At 36.0% G+C, this 19166-nt stretch overlaps 1 protein-coding gene across 1 annotated transcript in view; it reads right to left on the reverse strand.

The window, feature by feature from the left end:
* The window catches only part of LOC132302469 (phragmoplastin DRP1C), a 32049-nt gene extending 13962 nt beyond the window's left edge, over positions 1-18087 (reverse strand). Inside the window, exons 1-11 of the mRNA XM_059799348.1 lie at positions 17713-18087; positions 17560-17623; positions 16974-17078; positions 13924-14025; positions 11201-11251; positions 11053-11114; positions 9548-9638; positions 9370-9434; positions 9068-9262; positions 8844-8963; positions 8674-8744 (exon numbers count right to left, since the gene is read on the reverse strand). Coding sequence (XP_059655331.1) covers positions 8674-8744; positions 8844-8963; positions 9068-9262; positions 9370-9434; positions 9548-9638; positions 11053-11114; positions 11201-11251; positions 13924-14025; positions 16974-17078; positions 17560-17623; positions 17713-17844 — 1058 coding nt within the window. The 5' untranslated portion in view covers positions 17845-18087. The remainder of the gene's footprint in view (positions 1-8673; positions 8745-8843; positions 8964-9067; positions 9263-9369; positions 9435-9547; positions 9639-11052; positions 11115-11200; positions 11252-13923; positions 14026-16973; positions 17079-17559; positions 17624-17712) is intronic.
* Positions 18088-19166: the final 1079 nt, after the last annotated feature.

Raw genomic sequence — 19166 nt, forward strand, 5'->3', positions numbered from 1 at the left:
CAAATGTATGCTCATTCTAGGAATGATGCTCGTATTTTTGAATTATATCAAGATATTGCTAAGGCCTCGCAGGAAGGCCTGAATTTGTCTGTAACTGATTATTTTGGGTATTTGAGATCTCGTTGGGAGGAACTAGCTCAATATGAGCCTCTCAGTGAATTTCCTTCTGAGGCAGCCTCTCTTCTTGTCAAACGTCTTGATCGTCAGCATACCTAGTAGTTTTTGATGGGATTACGCCCAGAATTTGAACCACTAAAGTCTCAGATCTTGAATGCATCACCAATGCCATCCCTGTTGGAAGCCTTTGCTACTGTTGATGGTGAAGCACGCAAGCACCGTTTAATTCAGCCCTTAATTGTTCCTGTACCAGTGTCTGAGCCTGCTGGGGATAGTATGGCTTTTGCAGCCAACTTTGGATCACGAGCTTCTGGAGGTCAAATTATTTGTCACCATTGTGGAGGGGTTCGACATGTTAAGGCTCGTTGCTTCAAACTTCATCCTGAACCGAAGCAAAAATTTTCTAGGAACCGTTTATCTAGAACTGGTTCTTCACGTACTGCAGCTGTTGCAGAAACTCCTGTTACTACTGGTGGATCTACTGTATTTCCTGGACTGATCTAGCTTCAGTCTCAGATTGGGCATATCCAAGACCAGCTTGGCTCCCTTGCTTCTAGAGTTAGTGCTCCTTCAACTTCTCCCATTGCAACTATTGCTACAGGTACTCCTACTGCATTTCATGTTAAGGCCAAGCAGCCCACTTGGGTTCTGGATTCTGGGGCCAATGATCACATGACTGGTGAGTTATCAGTTTTTTCTTCTAATGTCATACCTGTTACCCAATCTGTGTATCTTGCGGATGGCTCTACTTCTTACATTCACAGTAAGGGTGATGTTTGTTTGTCTCCTGATATTACTCTTTCATCTGTCCTTCATGTACCTAAATTTGCCTTTAACCTTTTATCTGTTAGCCGGCTTGCAAAAAACCTCCAATGTGCAGTTATATTCTTACCAGATCACTGTTTGTTGCAGGACCTTTGTTCGAAGAGGATTTTTGGCAGGGGTTATGAGCGTGATGGGCTTTACTACTTTGGGGAACCACCAGGAACGAGTCTTCAAGCTTCTGTCCTACCTACTTCCAGTGTTTATGATGTTTCTTTTCGCACTTTTAGTCTGTGGCATGCATGTTTGGGGCATGTAAACTTTCAACATCTATGTTTATTGTTTCCTTCGTTAAATAAAGCATGTAAGGACCACAAGTTTCAATGTGAAGTTTGTAAGCTTTCTAAACATACTAGAACTAGCTATATTTCTCATATGAGTCGTGCTCCTAGTATGTTTGATCTTATTCATTCTGATGTCTGGGGCCCTTCCCCAGTTACTGCTTTCTCTGGACATCGATATTATGTGACATTTATTGATGATTATTCTTGTTGTACTTGGGTTTATTTATTGAAAAAGAAATCTGATGTGTTTCTTTTATTTACCCAATTTCTTCAAATGATCAAAACCCAGTATAACACTGTGGTCCGTAATATTCGTTCTGATAATGGACGAGAATATGATTCGAATGAGTTCCGGTCTGAACTTAATAAAAAGGGGATTTTACATCAACTCACTTGCCCCTATACTCCTGAGTAAAATGGCGTGGCTGAACGCAAAAACCGTCATCTTATGTCTGTGGTCCGATGTCTTCTAAGTGGTATGCATGTGCCTAAATTCTATTGGCATATGGCTGTTCTTACAGCTGCTTTTCTGATTAATCGTACTCCCAGTCGAGTTTTGGGTGGTAAGGCAACACTTCAGATTCTCCAGCCTGATTATACATTGTTTCACCTTCTGCCTCGTGTTTTTGGCTGTACTTGTTTTGTTCATAACCGTAGTCCTTCTCGTCATAAACTTGATGATAAATCTATTAGGTGTATTTTCTTGGGGTATTCTGTTATGTCAAAGGGCTATCGTTGTTATGATCCTGCGACCAAACATATGTATCATTCTCTTGATGTGTTCATGAAACTATTCCTTTTTATCGTACTAATTATGTGGTACAGGATTCTCTCTCTTGTGATCTGGAGAAAGAGATTTCTCCTATTGCCCGTCCTGTTCCTCTCTTTGAAAATCACACTGTACTGGAATCTCCTTCTCCATCTATGCAGGGTTCCCCTCCACCTTTGCAGGTCTACTCTCGTCGCCATCGCACTCAACCTCCCCTGCCAGAATCATCTTCCGAACCAGGTCCAGGTAACTCTCCTTCTCCTATTGCTCCTACAATTCCTGAGCGTACCTCCCGTTATCCTACCCGTGATCGTCATCTTCCTAATTGAAAAGGTTTTTCTAGTAGCACTAACCACCTTATTTCCCAGTATGTCTCCTATGATGGTCTTTCAGGTGCATATAAATCCTTCCTGGGCAAGATTGGGACCGTTTCTATTCCTCAATCTGTGTCAGAAGCCCTCTAGGATCCCAATTGGGTGTCTGCCATAACATCAGAAATGGATGCTTTACACCATAATAATACATGGGAACTTGTTGCTTTACCTTCTGGGGAGAAAACGGTTGGCTGCAAGTGGGTCTTTAATGTGAAGTACTTAGCCGATGGTTCTATTGATCGGTATAAGGCTCGGTTGGTGGCAAAAGGCTTTACTCAGATTCCAGGCAAAGACTTTAGTGCTACCTTTGCTCATGTGGCTAAGTTGACGTCTGTGCAACTGCTTGTCTCCTTGTCTGCTGCCCATTCTTGGCCTCTGCATCAGTTAGATGTCAAGAATGCATTTCTTAATGGAGACTTACTTGAGACTATATATATGGATCCACCCCCTGGATTTCGGGCTAAGGGGGAGTATGCTGGGAAAGTCTGTCGGCTACGGAAGTCTCTTTATGGTCTGAAGCAATCTCCTAGAGCTTGGTTTAGTCGTTTCAGCAATGTTGTTTTATCCATGGGCTTTGTGCGCTGCCACTCAGACCATACTTGTTTTATTCGACGTCGCTCTGATGGTCGTTGCATTATGTTATTGGTATATGTGGATGATATCATTATCATAGGTGATGATGTTTCAGGGATTGCTCAGGCGAAACTTCATCTTCAAAAGTCCTTTGATGTGAAGGACTTAGGTCCTCTTCGATATTTTCTTGGAATTGAGGTTGCTAGATCCAGTTGTGGAATTTCTTTATCTCAAAAAAAATATGTTTTGGATCTTCTTCAAGATACTGGCATGCTTGGGTGTCGACCCGCTTCCACTCCTATGGACCCCAATCTTAAACTCTCTGTTGAGTCAGGGGAATTACTTCCAGATCCATCCGTGTATCAACGTTTAGCAGGTCGTCTTATTTACTTGACTAACACAAGGCCCGATTTGACATTTGCTGTCAGTGTGATTAGTCAATTCATGTGCCCCTCGCTCAGCTCATATGGATGCAGTCTACCATATTTTGAGGTACCTTAAGTCGTGCCCTGGTCTTGGTCTGTTCTATGCCTCAGGAAATTAGTCTGGACTCTCATGCTTTACTGATGCAGACTATGCTGGATGTAAGACAGATAGACGTTCTACCTCTGGCTTCTGTACTTTCTATGGTAATCATCTTATATCATGGAAGAGTAAGAAGCAGGCTGTTGTTTCTAGATCCTCTGCTAAAGCTGAATAACGAGCTATGTGTGATACCCCCTAATTTCGGAACACGGGTTGATCAAGTCCGCGCACAAAATTAGGGAATATCAAACCAATTATAGTATTTAAACAAGCACGGATTACAAAATGAAATAAAGAATAAAATAAAACGCTGAAGAAATCCAATTAATAGTAAATCCATTAATAACTTCCAAATGGTTACAACTCGGGAATCCCGTAACTCAAGGACCCCTTAACCAAAAGTTACTCTTTAGAATTTCAACCAAATAAATACTAATATCAACTGAAACAAAACTAATATCCTACTTTTAAGCAAATAGAAGGAATGGATAAGTCCTCCAGCTACGGATCCTCAATCTTGAGACTTGACATTCTAACAACCTGAAAAATAAATCGCGGGTTAAACCCTACGAGCAAGTTCTCTCTACCAAGCCTCTGAAAACCAATAAACAGATCATCTTTACCAAAACCATCCCTAATTAAGCTTTAACTTTAATATACGATGCTACCAATATATATAAATACTTATATATATAGTACAAGAATCCTATCTGTTAATAGGGCATTAAATTGTCAAAACCCCTCACCAATAATTAATTATTAGTCATACCTAGACCAAGCCCCCCCTTTTATAATTTTCTCATAAAGTAAACCCCACTCACCTTAACTCCATCCTAAACAGTAATTTAGTCATCTACACATATAGCGATTTAAATATGCACCGGCAAATCAACCATGCCATTTATAAATATATTTATTTATATATTAGCAATTCAACCATGCTTCCTTCCGTATATTTACTTTTGCAATTAATTAGCAATTCAACCATGCTTCCCATATATGAAATTTATTCATAACCAATAAGGCAATATATCAAAGCCTTTGGCAACTCATCCATGCCTACAATTCAACCATGTACTAACTTTAAACTTATAGACTTCACATGCATATAATAAGCATGTCCTTAATTTAATAACCGTGTATCTATCACGATTTTAAATCAACCATACCATCCACGAATCAAGTCATACCAAACAAGATTTATAATTTTTAATAATCTTAAATACTATATATACACATATATTTTATAATATATATATATGTGTGTATCATACATTCCATACCAATCGTTGACTATTTAAAATCATATCTACATATATATATACATATATACACCTCCTTTCATTGCAAAAATATTTAATTAAGTGTATTTATACCACTAAATGCTACTAGGTATCTTAGTAACACTCTGAGGCTCTCAGAAAATCAAGAACACCCCCTCTAATGATTAATTTTAATCCTAACCCGCTTAAGATAAATACTGGAAATTCACCGGAGTCTCAAGCAACTTTCCAGGACCTCACACGCATCCCCACGCGCCTCCACGCGCCGCCACATACCCCTAGACTACTCCCACGCGCCTCCACCCGCTTCCCCTTACCGGCAGGCGCGTCCACGCGCCTGCACGCGCCCTCACGCGCCTGAGCCACTCTCGGCGCGTGTTGGCAGCTCCTAATTGGTTGTTGTTTGGTGCTCTTGGTAAGCCGCGATGCACTGGATCCTCTCCCTTAATCAACTACATCTAACCATTGATGCCGCATGTGTATCAACTTACAATGGACCGCATCACACCAGATCAATCCAACTAAATAAAATTAATCCTATGGCCTAGATCAACGAGTGCACCCTTTTCCTACGTACGCGACCACACTGGATAAAAATCCTATTGATGCGCAAATACTAGCCGCCTCCAGTGTGTTTGTTAAACAATTTAACATATATATATATATATATATATATATATATATATAACAATTTCTAAATTAACATTAAAAATATAAATTAATTTCAGAAATTGTTCAGAAAATCTCAGAAAAATCCCAAAAGCTCTATTTATTATTTTGGGCATAAATGAACATATACAATTAAATTAAAATCCATTTAATTTAATTAATCGTGCTACACAAGGTTAACGCAAAATATAAAAATTTTAGAAAAATAAAATTTAATTAACCTAACCTCACCTACAAGATCTAAATTATCAGAACAATGCATACATATATTCACATGTTTAATTCTATAATTTTGTAAAGAATAAATATGCTCCTACAATCTGAATAATAATTTAATTTAATAAAATAAAATTATAATTTCGATAATCAAGGTGATAAGTTTATGAGTTCTAAGAGGAGAAGTAGAGAGGAACTCGCCTTTTCTTTTCCAAATCCGGTCTCCTCTTACGTTCTTTGATCCGGCCTCCTCTTCGTTAGCCCTTCTTCTTCTCTCTCTAATTCTCTTATTTTTCTAACGTGGAAAAACTCCTAACCCTAGAGTCTTATGTGTCTATTTATATACATACAAAAACTAAATCCTTTTCCCATTAGGATTATCATATAAAATAAATAATATTTATCTTTTAACTAAATCCTTTTCCCATTAGGATTATCATATAAAATAAATAATATTTATCTTTTAAATAATATATATACATACATATATTTTACTATAAACATATATATATTACCTCCCATATATAACCATTAGTTAAATAAATTATATATACCTATATATATCAATATATAATTATATTGACATATATACCCCTCCACATGATTTAATAATGAATTAATATACACATGTAATTATATAGGTATAATTATGCACAGATAATTATTAAATATCCTCACAACCACGGGCCTTTACCAATTAACCCAACAAGGCTTCCTTCAAGCCCAATACCACATCCGTTGGTCCAACTTCCTTTAATCCCAACCCAAATAACTTAAATACCTAAAAAAATGAAATTAAATAAAGTTACACCAACATAAAATCACGCAAATCAAATAAACAATTCACTAACTAGCATTCCACAAATCAAACACCGTATAAATTTAACAAATAAAATTACAAAATATATAATTTAATTAAAACAATACAATTTACCTACGCACTTAATTAAATAAAACAAATCACAACTATCAAGCACCTAATTAAATAAAACAAATCACTTAAAAATAATAATAATAATATAATATAAATTAATTTAATTAATAAATCCTTTTTACAATATCGGGGTATTACACTATGGCTCAAGGTACTTATGAGCTCCTTTGGCTTCAATCAATTTTGGGAGAGTTGGGTCTTATACAGAAAGGTTCTTCAAGGTTGTTTTGTGACAATAAATCAGCCATTATGCTTGCTTTTGATTCTGTTTTACATGAAAGGTCAAAACATATTGAGATAGACATTCACTTTATTCGAGAGAAGGTTCGATCGGGTATCATTAATCCTATTTTTGTTCCTTCTTCAGAACAGACTACAGATGTGTTCACAAAGTCTGTTGGGCCTTCTCTTCTCCAGTCTTCCATCGTCAAGCTGGGCTTAGTCAACATATTTGCTCCAGCTTGAGGGGGAGTGTTGGAAATCTTATCTATAAGTTGACTCAACGATTATGGCAGATTTATTGGGTCTTCAATATAGGCTAATTTTTAGGGATTTTATTTTTATTCTGATTTGATTTTATTCTCTTTATTTTGATTTGATTTTATTCTCTTTTCCATATTTGTAATTTTCCGCTTGTATATAATGATAGTCAGGCTCTCAAATTGAGTACGCCAATTTTACCAAGTTACTTTTGTTATGAAGGTCAATGGATTCCCTTAATTGTTCTAGAGGCTTGCAGGACCTTTCTCTCGTCCTCCGACCACTTAATTACATCTGATCAAACTCCTTCCACAAAAACCATGATATCCTTAATTTTGGATTCCTCTGAACTAGACAGTGCAACCTACCTATTAGGCTTTGCTATTATGTGACGCATGGATCGGGTAAGCATTTCTTAACATATCGTTTCAGAATCAACAATTATCCTTCGCTAACAAAGTCAAATCCTTAGCTAGAAAGCATTAGATTTACAAGAGTTCTCAGTGGGATTTAGTTCCATGAAAGCAACAGAAAGGTAATACGTTATACGCGATATGATATTGAAGGTGCCGGTGATGGGTGGTTGGGAGAGATGATGGTAGCATTAGAAGTGGTCTCAAGGCCATGTTGGTGCTGCTGGAATGGTGATGTTAGTAGCAGCAGTGGAATGATGACTTGCTAGTAATGACGATGGAGTCAGCTTTGTTAAACAAAGAAAAGCTAGCAATGGTGAGCTGTAGTTGTGGCGGTGGCAGAGGCAATGCAGTGATCACAGTGGTGGATCTGGTGGTAGACATGGCACAAGGCAATGGAATTAGACCAAAGTTAAGCTGGCTAAAGAAACATTCTAACTTCTCCCAGATGATGCCTTTAGACAACATTTCCCTTCTATGGGCTTCAAAAAGTAGAAATCATAAGAGTATACTTATCCTCCTTTATTTTTAAAATTAAAATTATTCAGTTCCATTCCTAAAAAAGTTATTGTCCCAATACAGAAAATTGGATATCAGGGCCCAAATCCAATTATATGCTCAAAATTTCTTCTCATCAAAATCCGCAAAGCTGCACTTTGTCCAGTTGTAACTCTATATGCGTGACTCACTTTATCAGAATTTACCAAATTAATCTAGTGCTCTGAGGATATTTGAGTTTGTACAAGCATCCATACACATCTTACTATGTCGAGGTGCATACATCCCAGGAAATCACTATATTTTACACTCTACATTGCTTTCTCTGGTGTTATGAGGACAACTAGAGAACAAGAAAATCAAATGTTTATACTATACGAGAAAAACAAATAATATGAAAAGACTTACCAGAATTATATATAATATTATTAGAAGCCAAGAAGGTAGTTGAAGAATAAAATATTAAACATAAGTCTATCACAAGAACCCAAGTTCTTGACTTCTTGTGATACCAATTTTCAAATATTTATTTAGAATTTATATTAGTAGATACTAAAAAAAATGTAAGTAGTACACTTGGATCTTGGCCACAAACTTGAACAATTTATCAAGTACATAATGCATTTGATAATAATCTGCCAAGTAATATCATAATTTTGTCAATGAAGATATAAACAAAGCCTAAATAGAATTTGATGTTAAATTTATAGCATTACCCTCCATCCAGATGCTCCTTAAATACACGATCAAATGCACGGCACATTTCTAAAATCGTGTACAGCTGGGCCTGTGCATAGAGGTAAAATATGTCAAATAATTAAACCAAGATTGCAAACACTCATTCATAACCAAGAATACAGGTTTTTATATAGGTATTATTCATTACCCCTCCATCTGAACCAATAGGCCTGCCAATACGGTCTAACTCAGCATTAAGCTCATCAATTGTCTTATTTATTAAAGCAATAATACTTGGTATCCGCTGCCTGATAACAGTCTCCAAATGCTGAGTTGTACCAAAAAGAAAAAAAGAAAAAACAGCTCAATATATGGTGTTTTTAAAATTTAGATAGTCAATACCGGGACAAATACGTTAGAGGTAGGGGGAACCTGGGATAGAAGTTTTGCAAGATACTCCGAGCCCATTTTATGTGCCAAGTGTCCATACTCTGGGCTAGATTCAAAATATTCCTGCTCCTTTCGACGAGCAGCAATCATGTCAACATTCTTGTTGATATCAGCTTGTGAACGGTTCACAATTCCAACCCAGGGATGTTGAAGCCTGTATGATCTTCCTTCAAGAACCTTAAAGATAAAGAGCCAGGTGTAATGAACGTTTAGATATTGCAATAAAGTAATTGTAAATGCGTTGTGTAATACAAACAATTTATGAAAAAGTATTGAATTCATACATCCAGGGCATTGGTTCCCTTGTCCATCAGATCGAGTTTTGTTACCACTCCAAATGTTCTTTCACCTAGAAATACCAAATAAAATATATAAAGGATTGATACATAAATAAATTGTTGGGCTTGTACACAAATGTTCCCATTAATAGACAAGAAAATTTCACCACCAATTTCACTATACCACTAGGATCAACTTCTCTTGCAAGCTTTATAGCATCAGAAGTGGCAATATCTTGATTTGCTGGAGAAATGGCCAATATAATGCAATTGGGCTACAAAAGCAGTGAAATCCATTAGATGACCAATGAAACAAAAAACGCAGTTGATTATGCAGTGAAAAACCTAAATCCTTATCAATTTAGTGACAAGTTCCATGATGAAAATTGATTTCAATTCCCACAAAGCAGATAACAGAATAACATATGTTTCCATACACAAAAATGAAAATGATATAAAAAATGATGTGCTGCTCTAGTCTTCTATGACATCAGCGGAGAAAACTCACACTTCTAGTTATCATGGTTGCTCTCTATGTTGACCAAAAAGGATCAGGTCTTCAAACTAATCTTCTTAAACGAACAACCATGATTCAGCCAACAACATGGTGGTCTTTTCCAAAGCAACGCCCTCCCAACCCATGGGCCAAAATAATCAGAGTGCCATTCAAGTGTCTTGATTACTATTTCATCCGGTACTATTATTCAGCTTGCTTACTTACATTCCCCAATCTCCCTCATCACCTCAGCATGATTTACCATCACTAAGACTCAAAAGCTTCAGAGAGCTTTCTGCTCTACTCAATGGATAAGATTAATGGTGCATTTATGGGTGTGTTATATATTATATCTGTATTTTCACACTACATTTTATAGTCAACTATACATGTAAAACCATTGTATATAACCGTCGGCATTGCTCTCCCCTCAATAACGCATACACTTTACATATCAGTATCTTCATATACATAGGTAGTTGTTACCAAAAGACCATTCTCACCAAACATGCCCCACAAGTTGGAGGTTTGAGTACATACTTATGACTGGATTATAGTTTTAGTCTTAAGAACAATGGCTTAATCCCATTTTCTTGGAAATATTAAAAAGTATTCTAGATCTAGTAATATGGAAAGATCTTATTACCATCAAATTTTTCCTTATAAACACAAATATTTCTCTGAAGTAAATATTCCTCGAGTCTTTCCAAAAATTTCGATTATACAAGTGCTATTTTTCCCATTATAACAACATCTACTCATTTGCTAGGAAATCAAATGGCTGATGCTCTAAGTTTCTGGAGTGTGGGATTTCTGAAGCATTCATCAACACTTCATAGCTGTTAGAATAGTTATATTTGGGGCACACTTGTAATTAGCTTACCCCACATGGGTATTTTACTCTTTTATTTTAGTCTTTTTCCTTGACTGTTGCTATAATTATGGGATTAGATTAGCTGACTGATCTCTTGCATAGTTATTGAAATTATTCTTCCCTGATTGTAGCCACTGTAATTATTCCTCCTTGACTGTTACCACTTTGACTGTAACCTACAAATTCTCATGCCTATGTAAAGGGCCTTATGTACTATCCATGATTTATGGAATTCAATACAATATGCAATTTTCCATCTCTTCTAGCAGTCTGGAGGTAAATTCTAGATTCATAGACTCAACTTAATAAATGGTCTCACCTTCTCAACATAAGAACGGACCATGTTATCAATATCTTCAACAATAGTCTCTGGCTGTCCTTCTGCAAAAAGCAAAAACTGTTGTAACTAAAAAATTCCAGTAATTCTTATCATAAGAAAGCATGAAAAATATAATTGAGATACTAACCCACGGCAACCTTTGTCAACCCAGGCAGATCTATTAGTGTTAAGTTTACAACTGCAACACAAAACCATGCACATGATAAGTCATAATTCCAAACTAAAGTGAGTTGAAAAAAATAAGTAAAATATGTTCAAGCTATTTTTGGCTGGCATGGAATTGGAGCTTTGGAATTGGAATTGGTGGAATTGGAGAAAAGCAACTCAGAAAATTGAACCAAATTTTTCTTCAATTCCACCAATTTCAATTCCAAGGCTCCACTTCCATGCCGCCAAACACAGCCTCAGATGACAAATCAGAGATCAGAGGGTAATGTATCATACATAATGTCACAGCCCATGATTCTCGAAAATGCTAATGCATTAAAGTGGCAAGGTCCTCGACAAGTGCTTGCACTAAAAGTAAAGAAACTGATGAAGTATGAAGGAAGCATTAAAAACTTCATGCCCAGGCGGTTTTATGTCTAAGCATTGTCTGTTATTCTTCTCTTGGGAGTCAAATCCTTAAAATTTATGGATTACGTTGAATGACAAGAAATCCCTGTAAGATAGCTGGTAAGAAAAATAAGCCAAGATGATTTGGCTGATAATTAAGACTAATACCTATTTCACTCTGCACCTAAGTTATAAACTCTAGTGTTGTATTTTAGGTCCCTTATGGCATGCAACTCCAATAAGGTTAAAAAGTGAGCCTTCATTGGTAGATAAAGGTTGCTAAGCATAGCCATCTTTACATCATCATTTTCACAGGATATCTACTAAAGTTACTAAAATGACATAACACTTGGTATCCATCTCTACCTACATAACATATTATGATTTATGAGCTGTTTATGAGAATGTAAAGCTTCCACTTACCCTCAAGTTATAGTGCATAGATTGGCAGAGAATAGTATTCCAAATAGAACTGGGTTTGAAATCAAAAGGTAGAATTTTTTTTCCCTTTATTGTTCAGTTATCATCCTTCATGAAACGCTCATAATTGAGAAACACACTTATTCTGTTCTCATAAAGCAAATGCATATTCTTTCTCTAATGATCCTTCTATCTATGCTTGCAGTCAACAGGAAATTTTCATCAGTGCACGTGCTCTAATGGGGACTACAAGCACTTTAACATTTTTAGGTTAACACAAAAACTAAACCCACAGGCCCTCCATATTCCTTATTTGGCAGTGGCATGTTATAGTTTAGTTTATATAATCACATTACAAAATATTCTTCTAATTGTGAACTAAATTTCAGCATCTGTCCTTTTCTACCACTACTTAAACCGAGGTATCCAATAAGTTTTATGCTTTCTCTACCTAAGCATCAATTAGTACAATAATTTTTATAAACAATATGACAATAGCATAATGACCATCATAATTCCACTTCCATGCGAACATGGATCTAGCAGGTTTGAATTTGTTACAAAAATAATGGAACACAATATATCTGTCAGCTTTTTTATTACATTATGCTGGACAGAAGAGGCTAAACTAGAAGCATGGTAGGTTCACTCTGCAAATGAGAATGCAGATTGAAGAAAAATTATGTTGGTCAAGATAGATATTTATAATAATTTTTGGGATTCTGCCTTGATTGTGATCTCAGTAATATCACATTGTAGCGTCTTCTCCAAGATTATTGTTTGTTAATTTTAAAGGCACACAACTTAAAAGAATTGACAAACTCTAGTACATAACTCCTTGAAATAATATCAGACTGCCCTGAGGGGTAAAAGACTTATTATGTAGAAGTTACTGCAGTAGAAAGAATTGTATAGCCCTATAGGAGAGCAGACCTATATCCACGGCAAAGACATGATAAATAAATGTGAAAGAACACCAACAGCCTTAATGGAATACACGGTTCAGTAACATGACAAGGGAAGGAACAGAAAAGAAAGGGAAAATAGAAAAACAAACATACACACTGCTAAATAAGCAGCAAAATTTACTTCTTTGTGCCATATTTTGTTTCCATTTGATATAATTAGAGTCTAGAACACATGTTGATGAACATTACCAAATACCATTGCCCAAGGTTTTCCCATCAATTCAGAGTGGTAGGAGGGGTGGACTGGCTATAATCCGGCCCCCAGCTTTATACGCATTTGGTAGTATGATTGGGTCTCTATGCCAATAAGAGCTATAATGGCACAGAACCTTGACTCTGAATGGATATGTTCAATAAAATAGTGAAACATAAACCCTATATCTTTCAATACAGGTGTAAATAGAAATTAAGATAATTAAAAGAATTTAATAGATATTTCTATATTTAATATGAACTGAGAGAGGGAGAGAACATCAGTATTTTCAAAAGAAACAAGATTCATGCAAACATGATCATATAAGTGGTTGCATCCGCAAGAAGAGTGGTTGCATTGTCCATGTTGTGGGTGTTACGAGGATGAAGGAAAAAACAAAAAGAACATGGATTGGAGCAGTGAGGAATAACATGGTTGTTTACTGAACAGGGAAAAGAGGAGGAAAGAATGACATGGCTCAAAAGGACGTGTGGCCCTAGAATAAACAGAGTGGCATAATAATATTTTTGCAGATGACCCATAAAGGGATAAAGCACATTCAGTTGAGTTGCAGGTACCATCGCAAGTATCAGGATAAGATATAAAAGAAGCATATACAATAAACAGATATAGTTCAAATATTCAGTATAACATTACTGTTCAGTGATACAAACCAAGACTCGGGTACTAGATAAGAGCAGAGTGAATACACACCATTTGGAGAATGTATGCTCAAGTGAATTGGAATATTAGAGATCTGCTTAGACTTCCCAGTTATACGATCTGTTTCATCTTGGATCTCCTTACGCACAGCAGCTGCATAAGCAAAAATAAATAAATAAAATTAGTGTTCATCAATAGATGCATAATTGTATTTCAAATCAGTTATAAAACTTTACTATGTATTCAAACAAAGAAGAGTAAAGATAATTATAGAGCACGCCTAGCTTCATAAACTTGGATGAAAAAAAGTCACCGCTGAATACAGTCTGATAAGCAGAATCATTTCAGGATGATATTACTTGAGTAAAAGGAAAAAATGATGCCAGTCAGTCAGAAGTTTCGTACATAAGCTGATTTATGAGTTTATCCGCTTAATTGATTTAGGTGTTCATTAAGAGTTTCCTCCATCAGAATATTAACAGAACACGGACAAGAGACTCAGTGGATTCATTACATATACTAGAATAGACAAGATAAATCAGTGATGAATAATGACAAATGTCAAGTGCTTAAATCTTGTGCCATCACCAGAATCAAACCTCCAACTCCTAAGTACTGTAAGTTTGTAATAACTGGAAAATAGATCAAACATATAGAAATACTAGACTGGTTTATTATAATTGCAATGAAAATATGGACCAAGAAAAAAAAAAAAAATGAGGTAGTGAAGTAATTAGCACGAGTGGCCTGTAACAATGAGAACTACTTTTGGGGAAGAAATAGTAGGAAGCCCTTCTTTCTATGTACTGGTTGTCAAATCAGTCACAGAAGAATGAATTCCTTTTCTAGTTTGTTTTCTGGAAATAGAGTCCCACTCTGTATTGGAGTAAGCCTATTCATAACTTCCAAGTGGTAAGGAGATGGAGGTACTCAATCTTAGTGGACATAAGCAAGGTGGTGCAAACCCATATGAACATATACATTTCTTTCTACCACAATCCTATCAAGAGCCCACAGCTCCGTTAGCCATTCAGTGCATTATTATTAATTAGCCAATCTCAATTCTCAAGGGAACAAGACAAAAAATAAAATTTGAAAACAGAATATTCTGTAGATTAACCAATTGCCTCCAAGAAATTGTTAATGTGCTATAAAACTTTGTGCCTTGAATGACTAGCAGCGGGCAGCTTCACAGCCATAGAGTGGCACCAGGTGGGGCCGAGGCAGCCGATATCTTAAGTCAACTTTGTTGTGGTCCAATGGGATGCCTTCAGTCGATGTGTCAATGGGGTTCAGCAGTGGACACCTCTACCGAGTTGGTCTAATAAGGAATTACCCAGTCATAGAGAGCAGATATCATCCTAGAATCATGCAACATGCGATATATCCCTTGATAATTCAGGTCAAGGTGTTTGTAGACCTCAAGTGGAGGTCAACTCCACTGAACTTTGGCCACCAAGCAAAATTCTTCTAAAATCCCAGTGGGTTATTATGACATGTCCACAACCACGAGATAGGCCACATCGATAGCTGGAAAGTGGGATATCACATGACCGCATACCAAGAGGTAGCCACATTAATAGCCACACACCGAGCTATACACAATGTCCTTCTCTCAACCTATGCAATGTGTGAAGTGTATCAGGATGCAGTGGTTTTTGTTTCAGGTATATCTGAAGAAGGCAACAAAGGGTGTCTAAGGAGAAGACAACTTTCAATCTCATATGTGTGTTCATGGAGAAGGCAGGGGTCCCATTAAATTATCATATGTACCTATGGAGAAGGTAGCAAGGTCTGTCTGCAATCAGGCTTGTATGGATATGCCTACGGAGAAGATAAAAGATAATAATAAGAAGATCAGAGACTATCTGTGGAAATAGGCTGTGCACGGTCAGAAAAATGCTGAATCGAGCCACATTGGGGCAGTAAACCTACCACAGATAAAAACCTGTATGAAAGGTGAAGACAACAGATGTATTGGAGATCAAAATTATGCCTGTCAATGACAATATAAGTCTGTTAAACAAAAGTCTGCCGAGAAGGCATAAGACAGCTAGATTATTGGACTGCAGAGTCAGAGAATGGTGCTGTCAAGTTTCCTGAAGTCATGATGTAGATTTGCACGTAGGGATGCCTTCACCTCGACCAGTAGTCTTAAGGTTGTGTGGTAATTAAGTCGTAACTGAATAACGAATTCAGGAAATCTAACAAAAGGAAGAAAAATCAATCAAATCTTGCTTGGTCAGCGATGGGAACCAAAATGATTCATACATATGCCATGTGTAGGAGTGATAAACCATGGATGTTGTTCCTATTGGAGATACCATGTGTAGATGTGTAGGAAAGCGTAGGTGTGGCCGTGGACCGAATATAATTGTCTCTAATGTAACTTTTATCACTAATCCCACATAGAGACTTTCTTGGAGATGTTATGAGGCAGAGGGGCAAGTCACTGGCTGCCACCTCGGTGCCACATGGTGATGGTGAGGTGATGTATGCCACCTTCTCACAAAATGAAGCATTAAGTCAGGTACCTACAGTCACGGATACATTGATAGTACAGAACTACTGATATTCAATGAGAGACCTAATTTCTAGACACGGTTAAGCAGGGAAGATAAAAGGTACAATTCGAGCTATTAAAGATAGATTAATCTGTATGTTGCAGTTATGCAGGTAAGTTTACTGCGTCAAAAAACTCAGAAAAAACTTTGATCTTTAATTTAGAATATTACATTCACGTTGAAAAGAGTCCACCATGCCCCATTCTCATTCTCAAGTCTCATGCCATACTAGTATCCAAACACCATTGTTTGTGGCAAAAAGCCATTTTCATAAACAATTAAGTATAATAAATGGAGGATCTCTTCTTAAACGTGTTACGGATTCATTTCAGTTGTCTCTCTTTGAACTGTAAATAACCCAGTTTTTAAGTCTAACAAAAAACACAGTGACCGGTAAAGCAAGAAACTTCATTTCAAATAGAAAGTAAATTGCAAATTTAGGAACACAAAAATCATCATTTCAACATTACACAAACACATGCATACACATATATGTCAAACCCAAGAAAAGAAGATGTTTCTCAAAATTCAGCTCACCAAAATCAGTAAACTTCCTTTTTGGTGCATGAAGAAATTCTGCATATTCAGTTCCCCCTTCCATCTTATGTAGTTGCAACACCAATGGTCTCCTTGTAACAATACCTTACATTTTAAGAAATCAAAGTGAAAACAAACTATGGTTAAAGAAAAAGAACATTCTATTTTTCACGATCGAGTTGTCATGACTATAAATCATGACTGCTACTGATGGGAAAAGGGGCTTTTTTGGTTTGAAATTCGCAGAAAAATGGCAGTCAATCCAATTTGATATTGAAGCAAATAGCAATAGGTAATGGCTGCATGAATTTTAATGCCTAAAAAATTTCTAACATTGTGTTTGGTTGTGATGATAACAAAGAGAAACATGAAGAAAAAGAAATTCTGTTTCTTAAAAAACTGAAAAGCTCAGCCCAATTGACCCAACAACTTCATAATGTGGAGTTTAGGGATTTAAAGAATATTAATTTACACCTCTTTTCCCTTCATTTTCTCATCGAAAAACAATAATGCATAACTAAATAATCAACATTAGACAGTACATAAATATCAAACACAGATCCAAACATAGATAAACGAGAATTACCAGATCCACGAGGCAGAAAATCTCTTCCAACGACACTTTCCAGCACCGACGATTTCCCGGAACTCTAATTCCCACCAAAACAATCGATTGAGAGGAAACCAAAGCAGAGAAATCAGAAAATGCAGAAGACATTGAAAGGAAAGAGTGACCGACCTGGCCTCCGACGACGGCCACCGAAGGAAGAGCTTCCCAGAGGGACATTCCTTGGCCTCCATGATCACCCAAGACAGTGCAGGCTCGTTGGATTCTATTGACGAGTCCGATCAAACTCTCCAATCTTGCCATTATGGATCGAATGCGGTGAAGATCTGATCTGATCTGACCTGAGTTTTGTGTAAAATACGAAGAATAAAAGGAGAGAATGGAAATAGAATAATGTTAGTGGATCCAGAACTTCTTCAGATGCAGATATTGAAATCTCAGATTTAGATGAATGTAAGAGAGAGAGACGGAAAACGGTTGAAGACGAGGTGGTTGCAAAATCAACTTTTCTAAAATTTTGGAACCTACTTTTTTTTCCCGGGAAAATAACATAAGAAGAAAAAGGTGTAACAAACAGTGTTATGAGTCCAAATTATAAGAAAACTAAACTAATTTAACTTAACTTAAAAAACAACTAAACTAATTTAACATTTCAAATAAATTAATATATATATATATCTCCAATTGAAACTAATTGCCCAACTTAGTTTGACAGTTTAACTACTGTGGTGAGAATGAAAAGTATTTTTCATAAAGTTACAATTATAATACTTCTATTATGATCTTTGATTTTCTGGTCACAATAAAAAAAAATTATCCTTTGTCTATAATTTAATGTAAATGTTTCCTAGCCGAATCTTTTTTTTTTTTTTTTTAATCTAAAATGTTAATTGTTCTGATTCTATGTATTGGATCATTTGCAATTAAAGAATCATTCTTAATACACATGGAAGAACAGACAATTAATAGCATATCATACATTTATTATCCACTTTTTTTTTTTTTTTTTCCACATAAGATATTCTTTTTTGATCTTGTACAGAAAAAAAAAAAAAAAAAGAAGAAAAGAAAAGAAAAAAGAAGAAGAAGTAACAAAGATTAAATAAAATTGATATACCATGCTCAGGGGCATAACCGTATTAAGAGGGATCCGGAAGATAAGTTCTTGAAATCTTTCTTTTGAACTATACTCATAACTTAAATGATGTGTGTATTGACTATTGTAGAGCCAATACAAATGCTCTAAGAGGAGGAAAAAAAAATAATATACCAAAACCATGAAATTTACAAAATTATGAATAATTACCAAATTTAAAAGTTAATTAGGAATTTTGCCGTTTGGGCATGCGATGTGTCGGAATTATGTTTGGTAACGAAAATTTATTTTGAAAAATTTATAAATTTACTTTAGTTCATCCGCTACAATACCAAAACACACAATATCAACAATTTGATAAATGGGTTTGGACAAAAAATAATAATAATATGTTATGAATTATTTCAAATTAATATCATCCATTTCAAACGCAATATGAGCCTAAATTTGAATACTAATATTAAAAAAATAATATCATAACGCATGCTAAACGTACCGTTAGTACTGCTTTTCCACCTTGGATTAAGAA

This window comes from Cornus florida, unplaced genomic scaffold (assembly GCF_030987335.1).
Source record: "Cornus florida cultivar Cherokee Brave unplaced genomic scaffold, ASM3098733v1 CherokeeBrave_3.0.0_Hap2_Chr04, whole genome shotgun sequence".
Lineage (NCBI taxonomy): Eukaryota > Viridiplantae > Streptophyta > Magnoliopsida > Cornales > Cornaceae > Cornus > Cornus florida.